At 73.0% G+C, this 9,021-nt stretch overlaps 1 protein-coding gene across 2 annotated transcripts; it reads right to left on the bottom strand.

Annotated features, from left to right (window-relative positions):
• Positions 1 to 2,392: 2,392 nt before the first annotated feature.
• On the bottom strand, positions 2,393 to 6,792 carry ZBTB5 (zinc finger and BTB domain containing 5). 2 transcript variants are annotated; one of them, XM_029054746.2, is made up of 2 exons: positions 6,612 to 6,792; positions 2,393 to 4,497 (listed from the first exon to the last, which is right to left on the bottom strand). In XM_029054746.2, the coding sequence occupies exon 2, from the start codon at positions 4,491 to 4,493 to the stop codon at positions 2,493 to 2,495; it is 2,001 nt and encodes a 666-aa protein (XP_028910579.1). In that variant the 5' UTR covers positions 4,494 to 4,497; positions 6,612 to 6,792; the 3' UTR covers positions 2,393 to 2,492. The 2 variants fall into 2 exon arrangements, with proteins under 2 accessions (XP_028910579.1, XP_028910580.1); XM_029054747.2 differs by lacking the exon at positions 6,612 to 6,792 and adding an exon at positions 6,064 to 6,143.
• Positions 6,793 to 9,021: the final 2,229 nt, after the last annotated feature.

Raw genomic sequence — 9,021 nt, 5'->3', positions numbered from 1 at the left:
GATCCCGTCTCCTCCGGGAGGCCTCCCCCGACCCAGTCCCCCTTTCCCTCTCCCTCCCGCGCCCGAATCCGCACCCCGAGAGCACAGCTGTAATCCCTCTGAACGTCTCTCTCTCTCTCTATCCCCCCGCCGCCCGGCCCGGGGCCGTAAAGCCCGTGGCGGGCGGGGGACGTGTCCGGCGGCGCCTCGTTGGGCGCTCTGGCCGCGGTCGGGGCTCGGTAGAGGCCGCCCCGTCGACCCCCTCGTTAAGGGCGTGCACGTCCCGCCCGTCCCGGATGCCTCACGGAGAGGAAAATGAGGAACGGCCTCTTCCCGCCCACTCCCGCCGTTCGGAAGATCCGCTCGTCTAAAGGAGCCCGCGCCGCCGAACCTTTAAGAGAGGGTAGCGGGCACCCGTGGGAGACCGTCTTCTCACAGCTCCAGCCGAGGCACGGATCGGAAACCGGCCGCCGGGTTCCGGGCGGGAAGGGGGAAGGGTCCTTCCCCTCGACGACGTGAGCACGCCCCGGCCCGGGGCCCACCGAAACGCGGTCGCGCCCTCCTCTCGACGCCGTTTTCGCGGTTCGGTCCGCTCGCCCCGGCGAGGGCCGAGATGAACCGCCGGCAGATTTAAGAGAGGCGGCCGGGGGTTCGGTTTCTTTCTCCCCCCTCCGGAGAGCCGAGGGGCGCCGACCCCTTCGCTGCAGAGCCCGGGGTGATCCTGCTCGGGTGGCTGGCGGAGAAGCCTGCTACGGCCGGTTAAAAGGGCGGGGGAAAATAAGCCGACGACAGAAAACGGGCCCCGGCGGACCCGAACGTTTCCAGTCTCAACCCCGAACGCAGGCGGCGGCCCCGAGGGGGACGCACGGGCGTGCCCGACCCGAAGAGTCCCGCGGCGGCCCGGGAGGTCCAGGATCCGTCCGTCCGGGTAAAACCCGGAAGGGGATCACGGCGGGAGACGGGTCCGAGGGCGGAGAAGCAGCCAGGGAACGAAGAGCGAGACGCCGACGCCTCCGGGCTCGGAACCGGCCTCGGGAACGCGCCCCGGGCTCCCGTCTAGCGAGGGGGACGTTCGGGTCGAGGCGCCGGAACCGGCGCGGGCAGACGATCCTCGAGGGCAAGGGATCGCGTCCGCCGACTCCGGCGCGTCGGGACTCCCCCTGAGGGCTCAGCGCGGAGAGGCGGCGCGGCTCAAGTGGAAAGGGCCCGGGCCGGGGGCGGGGGGGGGGGGGGGGGGGGGGTCGGAGGTCACGGGTCCGAATCACCCGGCGGCCGGGCGACCGCGGGCCGGCCGCTCCGCTTCTCCGGGCCTCAGTTCCCTCACCTGGAAAACGGGGATGGAGACCGTGAGCCTCACGGGGGACGACCCGATGGCCCCCGTATCGCCCCCGGCGCTTAGACCGGTGCCCCGCACGGGGCAGGCGGTCGACCGACGCCGGCGCCCGCGGGGCGGGCGATGGATCCCACCCGCGGATCAGAGGGCAACGGGAGGCCGGGGGGAAAGCCAGCTCGACAAGCGGGACGCAGAGGGAAGGAAATCCGAGCCCGGAGGCCAGAGCGCCGAGCACCGCCATCCGGAGAGACCTTGCGGGGGCGCTCCCCACGGAGAGGGCCTCACGGAGGAAGGGAAGCCTCCCCCAGGCGCCGCCGACTGCCTCGGGTCCCCGCCCCCCCCGGCCCCGGCCCGGGTCACGCCGCGCGGACGGAAGAGACCCAGGCGTGCTCGTTTCCGACTTTCCGTGTATAGGTTGACATCCGAGATACAAGGTTGGTTAAGATACCGCTAAGGACAGCACATACAGAGAGGGGGACTTCACTCTTCAACAACGGGCGACACAAGCAGAGAGAGGGTTCCGTCTCGGAACGGGGGGGGCAAGGCCGCCGGAACGCGGGGGGGGGGGGGGGGGGGGGGGATCCGGCCGTGCCCGGGAGTACGTACATCCGGCCGGCCCGCGGGACGCCGGTCCCGGGCTCGGCGCCGGCGCGGCGTCCGTTCCCGCGGGTCGTCGGCCCCGGGCGGAGGGAGAGAGAGAGAACGCGGGACGCCCGGAACCCCCGGGGCCGCCTCCGCGACGCGCCCTCCGGCGTCCGCCCGGCGCGCCCCGGGGTCCTTCCCCCTCAACGGGACCCCGGCCGTCCTCGGCGGAGAGCGCCCGGCGTCCCCGTTGAAGAAGATCACACGGCGTTCCCACCTGACGGCCTACAAGACGCCGTCCCAACGCTTCCACGCGACTCTACGGAAACCGCCACGGGGCCCCGCGCTTCCGCCTACTCCTCCGGACGAGCCCCCGTCGGGCGCGACCCCCCCCTCTTCCGAGCGTACGGCCCGGGCTGCCCCCCGCCGAAGCCGCCGCCGGGTCCCGGGGCCCCGGGGTAGCCCGGGGCGGGCGCGGCGGGTCCTCGGCCGGGACGGCCTCCCCTCCCCGGCCCCGGCGGCGGCGCCGGGTCGGGCCGGTGGAGACGGGGTGCCGCGGACGGGCGTCGGGACCCGACGTCTCCCGGGCGGGAGGGGCTCAGAGCAGGGTGCTGGGTAGATTGCTGCTCTGCCACCTCAGGCAGGTAGTCTTGGAGTGCTTGTAGAGGTGGCTGGACTGGCTGAATCTCTTGCCGCACTTGAGGCAGGCGTAGGGTTTCTCCCCCGTGTGCACGCGGATGTGCTTCTTGCAGTCGGTGAGGGTCAGGAACGTCTTGCAGCAGATCTTGCAGGCGTACTTGCGGGCCCCCTCCACCACCAGCACGTTGTGCTCCGACAGGGCCTTCTTACACTTGGAGAGGACGTCGGCCGACGCCCTGGTCAGCTGCGGGGGCCCGGGCTGGGAAGGGTGCCCGTCCTCGAAGGGGGACGCGGCCCCGTTCGTCAGCTGGGAGCCGGCCGCGCCGTCCTGGATCTGGGAGCTCCGGACGGAGGTGACCACGGGCATCTTGGGCGCTATGCGCCGGTAGCCCGGGAAGCCGCCGGCTCCGCCCCGCGCGGGGCCCATCACGGCTCTGGAGAGGGCGTGCGGCCCCGGGCCGGACCGGGGGAAGTCCATCCCGTACTGTTCCGCCGCCCGGTACCCGGACGTCTGCACGCAGGGAAGGCCCGTGACCTCCTGCCCGGGGCGGACGAAGAGGGGGTCCCCCGGTTCGCCGAACGGGTTGTCCACGCGGGGGACCGCGGCGGAGGGGCCGCCGGTGCCGGGCCCCGGTTCCGGGCTCGTCGGGTACGGCGCCCCCGCGTCCATCCGGCGGTCGCCGCCGCCGCCGGCCGCGGCGCCCCGCCCGGCGCCGAAGGCGCCGGCCCGGCTCTTGGTCGGGAAGCCGGAGATGCTGAAGGACGACTTGTGCCCCTCCATCGTCCGGACGTCCGCCGCCCTGTCGGCGCCGGACTGCGGGTCCGAGAAACTGCGGTCGCTGCCCTCGGGGCTCAGCTCGATCTTCTCGGCGCCGACGCCGCCCTCCACCTCCACGGACTCGCTGCCTTCCGCCTGGGAGGTGACGTCGCTCACCTCGTCCTGGGGCTCGGGGGAGCTCAGGGGCTCGGCTTTGACCACGACCCTCACGTGCTCCCTCTCGCCCGGGTCCCCCTCCGGGTTCTCGCGCGGGAAGCCGCCCTTGTCGGACGCGGCCTCCGGGTCGAAATCCGTCTCCGCCCGAGCGGCCTGCGACGCCGCGGCCACGCGCGAGACGCTCCCCGCGCCGCCGTCCGACTGACCGGGCGCCTGGGCGTCCTCCGGGGCCCCGAAGGGCCGGTCGAACAGGATCGCGCCGTCTCCCCGGCCCTCGGCCACGGCGTCGGACTTCACGTCGTCCGCCGTCTTCAGCGGGTCGGCCGAGAAGAACTCCTCCCGGGGGCGGAGCCCCGGCTGCCCGCTCTCGGGCGCGACGTCGCGGACGGGGGACGCGTCCGCGGCGGGCCGGACCCGCGGCCGGGCCCGCTCGTCGGGGGGCGCTTTCCGCTTGTGGAGGCGTCTCATCGGGAAGGCGGCCCGCTGCTCCGCGCCGCCCCTCGCCGACGGGCCCGGGGGGGTCTGCTGCTCCTCGGCGGCCTGGCCGGAGCTCAGCGCCGAGCTCACTATGCTCAGCCCGAGCTGCTGAAGCATGAAAGACCGCTGCATCCGGGCGTTCTGCTCCTGGACTCTGTCGCTCGGGGACGACATGGGCAGGGTCCTCGTAGTCAGGTAATGCTTGCACGCCTTGACGACCGAATTCAGATGCAGGTGCGAGGCCGCCAGCAGGACGTCCATGACGTTACTCTCGCCGAGCATCAGGGTGGAGGTGTACATCATGTCCATCAGGGCGGCGAAGGCCTCGGCCGTCACCACCTCGCTGTCCAGCTGGATCATGTTCATGCTCTGGTCGCCCTCGGCGACGGTGAAGAGGGCCCGGAAATGCGTGCTGCACGCCGCCAGCACGGAACGGTGGGCTTTGAAGTGCCTGTTTCCCACCACGATGACGCAGTCGCAGAGCTGGCCGTGGAGACGCTGGTAATTCAGCTGCTGGAAGATCTGTTCAAAGTGCCCGGGGAAATCCATGATCCTGCGGGGGGGGGGGGGGGGGGGGGGGAGGGGGGAGAGAAAAGTCAATTAAAAAAAAAAAAAAACCACCGCGAGACACGATGGACGGGCGGCGGCCAAGACCCGGGTCGGGGGGGGGGGGGGGGGGGGGGGGGGGGGGCTGCAGCCGGAAACGAGGAACCGCGGGTTCGCGTGACACCGCGGGCGGAGCGCCGGCCGACCGACGGCACCCGCCGGGCGCGGGCGCCTGTACCGGGCGCGCGGGGGAGGGCGGCGCGACCGAGGCCGCCGCCCCCGCCCCCCGGGGGGAGACGGGCGCGGCCCCGCGGGACCGCCACGGGCCCCGGGGGTCGGGGGACCCGGCCTCTCGATGCCGGCTCCCCGCCGCCCTCGCCTGCCGGCGGGCTCGCGCGAGCCGCTCCGCCCCTCCGTGCCTCGGTGCCCTCCCCCGTAAGACGGCGACGAAGGGGGGGGCGGGGGGGGGAGCCCCGCGCGGGACGGGGGCCGGGTCCGACGACCCGACAGACCGGGATCCGCCCCGGCGCCCGGCGCGGCGCCATCGCCCCGACCCCGGGGACCGCGGACCGACGGGGAGGAGAGAGCCGGAGGAACCGGCGGGGCGAGGAACCGGCCGAGGTCCTCCTCTCCCCTCCTCTCCGGATCCCTCCCTTCTAACCGGAACGTCGGCGCGCTCCCCGCGGCCCGAGAAACCCTACCTCCTCGAGCTGGAGGCGTCTTCCCCGGGTAACCGGAGAGTCGGCACAGGAGGCGCCACAACGGCTCCCCGGGCACCTCGCTCGCCAGACGGAGAAGACCGCCGCGGGCTTTTCGACTACCCCGCCCGAGAACATTGGAGCGGCACCCTGAGACGGGAGGCCGGGGGAGGCCCGGGTTAAGCTGGCCGAGCGCGATCCCCAACGGCTTTTAAGGCACCTCCCCGGGGCCGGACGGCTCCCCGGCCCGGCGACCCTCCGCTTCCCGCGGTGTCTCCGCGCCCCGCCCCCCCCCCCCCCCCGGCCCTCGGAGAACGGACCCGCGAGGAGGCGGCTCCGTCCGCACGCCCGGGGACGCGCCCGGTCCCTTCCCGCCTCAGGCCCGCGGGGAGGGTCGGAAAGGCGGCGGGGGTTGGGATTTCGCGCCGGGCCCGTTTCCCCGAGAAGAAGGAACGGGTAGAATGCACGGGGGGGACCACTGCCATAATGCAAGCCGTCGCGAAACGTTTCGCTCGGTGCCCCGTCGCCCGGCTCGCGCTCTCCCTCCGCCCCCCCCCGGACCCCGGACCCCCCCTCCCTCCCCGGCAAGAACGGGGCCTTCTTTCCTCTCCTAAAGGGACAGTTCCGGGAGAGGACGGGCGTCGCCGGGGGGTGCCGGCTTTCCGTCTGGGGCGCCCGGGAGAGCGGGGAAGGGAGGAAGGGAGCCGGGGGGGGGGGGGGGGGGGGGAGACGGGAAAGAGGCGGGGAGGAGGGAGGAGGGAAGGAGGGCGGGGAGGGGAAAAACCGGGAGAGACGGGGAATGGGAAGGAGGAAACGGGGAAGACGGGGAAGGGGTGGGACGGGGAGGAGGAGGGAGAAGAGGGAAAGAGACTCACCTCTCCCGCCGCGCGGCCGTCTCCTCTTCCACCCCCGCTTTTCCCGTCCTCGCCGGGCTTCGGGACGGGGCCCGCCCGTTCCCTTCCCGCCCCGCGGCGCCCCGGCCCGGCCCGCCCCGGCGGCCGCGCCCCCCGCGGGCGCCCGCCGCTTGCCGCCGCCGCCCGCGCCCCGGCCGCGTGTGGGGTCCTGTGACGACGGGTCGAGGCCGAGAGAGGGGGCGGGGGCCCGGGGGGCGGGAGCCGCCTCCGGCCCCTCTCCGGCTCCGGAGGGGAAGCGCGGGTCGGGCCCTCGGGGCCCGCGAGCCCGTCGCCCGGCAGGGAGCGTCTCCGTCCGCGGCCGGACCGTACTTTCCGGGCGCCCCGCGCGCGGCGGGCGCTCAACGGCCGCGGCCGAACCGACGGCTACCGGCGCCGAGGGGGCGCCGGTCCCCTCCTGCCCCCGGGGCTCGATGCCGCCGCCGCCGTCGGCGGTGTATTGTGAGCACGTATAGGAAAGTCCCCCGAACCGAGTTTCCCCTCAAGATCTGCAGCGTCGACTCCGTCCCGACCTGTCCTCGCCGGCGCCGGTAATCGGATCTGCCGGGCACGTCGGCGCTTTACCGCGCTCTACCGAGTTCCCCGGAAAACGTGGGAAGTTTGCGTAATCATCCTTTCAGAGGCAGCGTGGCTCGGCGGAAAGAGGCCGGGCTTCGGAGTCAGAGGTCGTGAGTTCGACTCCCGGCTCTGCCGCTCGTCAGCTGGGTGACCGTGGGCCAGTCGCTCCACTTCTCTGGGCCTCGGTTCCCTCATCTGTAAAATGGGGATTAGAGGCGCGTGAGCCCCACGCGGGCCGACCCGATGACCCCCGCGTCTCCCCCGGCGCTCAGAACGGCGCCCGGCACCTAGTAAGCGCTTAACCGATACCGCCGCCGCCGCCGCCGTTATCCTTTTTTTCTTTCACGACGGTCGTTTATCTCCCTCGCCGGAAGGGTTAGGGGCGTCGGATGAGCGCCGTGCCGCCCGCGGAGCCTTAAGAGGCTGACTCCGCGATCTACCCTCGTCGGATTTTCAACGCTGCCGACTCGGCCCAGGCACCGCCGGCTCGCGGCGAACGGACGGGCAAACCGGAAGAGTCCCGGGACCCGGCCGGGGTCGCGGAGCTCTCCGAAGGAGGAACGGAACCCGACGGGCCGCGATCCTATCCATTCTCATTTCGCCGTCCTCCGCTGACGATGCCGGGCTCCCGCTCGGGCGGGTGGAGGCGCGGTGCGGCCGGGTTCGCGCGGTGTTCGGAGAGGCCCCGCGGGCCCCGCCCGTTTCCCACGCAGCCCGCCCGCCCCGAGGACGGGGGGGGGGGGGGGGGGGGGGGGGGGGGGGGGAGGAGCGTTCGGGGCCGGTTTCCGGGTCGGCTCGGGGTGGGCGGCCCACCGGCGCTGAAGGGGCTGAGTCCGGCCCGGTCTAATCCGTCGGCATCGGCCCGGGGCCGGCCGGCGGGACCTTCGAGTCTAGCGAGGCGGAGGGCGGGACCCGATTCGGGGCGGCATCCCGACCCGAACCCCGGGTCCCCGGCGCAGCCCCGGCCCGCGAGGAAATCGATCGTACTGACGTCCTTCTCCCCCGCTAGACCGCGGGCCCGTCGGGGGCGGGGGACCCGTCTGTCCACTCCGCTACGTCGGCCTCTCCCGACTCCGCGGCCCAGAGCGAGCGCTCGGTCGGTACCGACGGACGCCGACGACCGGGAAGGAGGTTCAGACGTCGACGGACGGCGGGGTCCGGACAGGACGTCCCGTCCCGGGGCCGGTCCCGACGGGAGCCGATGGGTCACGACGGCACCATTCGCGGGGGGCGGGAGTTCCTGGGCGGGCCTCACTTCGGCACGGGCGAGGACTCACGAGACAGAGAAAGCGCCCCCCCCCCCCCAAGCTGAAAGGAGACGAGGGAACGCCCTCCCCTCGGAGGAGAGGAGTCCACGAGCCTCCGCGGACGCGAGAGGACGGTGAGAGGCGGGACGATGGTACGGACGCGGTGAGCCGCGCCTGTTCCGCTTTTGATAACCGCGGGCCGGAAAACGAAGCTCGCCCCGGAGAGGCGGCGCGGCCTGGCGGGCGGAGCGCGGGCCCGGCGGCCGGAGGGACCCGGGTCCGAATCGCCTCTCCGCGGCCCGGTCCCCTCGGCTGTGAAACGAGGATTAAGGCGGCGAGCACCACGTGGGACGCGGACCGCGTCCAACCCCGTCGGCTCGCGTCCAGCCTAGTGCCTTGCCCACGGTGAGCGCTCGAATGCCCTCAAAAAACGACGACAACGAAAACCCCAATCATCCGATTCCCCTCGGGCCCGTCGGCTCTTTGCGGGCAGGGACCGCGTCCGCCGACTCCGCGGCGCCGTACGAGAGCTCGGCGCGGTGCTCTGCGCGCACCGGGCGCTCGATAAAACGCCACTGGTTGACCCGACCGGCGCAATAGGCTGAAAACCGGGGTCTACGCTATTCATTACCCCATTTATCTTGCCGGTGACGTGTACGTGGCTAGGATTCTCCCTAGCTCGACGATACCGACGCCAGACTACTCGTCCCGTTTGGCCCGTCTCCCCCGACTAGACCGTGAGCCCGCCTGGGGGCAGGGATCGTCTCTACCCGTCGCCCGACTGTCCGCGCCGGGCGCCCGGCGCGGCGCCCTGCGGCGGGGTAAGCGCCCGGCAGATACCGCCGAACGGATGCAGTGCGGAATTTCGAGAGTCTTCTCTCCTCTGACGTCGTAAAGGTCGGGCAGACGAGGTCTGAGGGCCTAAAGCTGTCCCGTTTATCGCCGCACCGCCGTCTGAGCCTCGGGGCAAAACGATCGACCGGACCGTCAGCTCGCCGTGGGCAGGGGGCGTCCCCGCCTCCGGGATGCCGGACTGCCCCGGGGCTCCGAGCCGAGCGTCCCGCACGCGGTAGGAGCTCGATCGGCTCGATTCCCCACAGGCACTTTCCACCTCCTC

The sequence above is a fragment of the Ornithorhynchus anatinus genome, chromosome X5, assembly GCF_004115215.2.
Source record: "Ornithorhynchus anatinus isolate Pmale09 chromosome X5, mOrnAna1.pri.v4, whole genome shotgun sequence".
Classification (NCBI taxonomy): domain Eukaryota; kingdom Metazoa; phylum Chordata; class Mammalia; order Monotremata; family Ornithorhynchidae; genus Ornithorhynchus; species Ornithorhynchus anatinus.
This window is presented reverse-complemented; position numbering and strand designations above follow the sequence as displayed.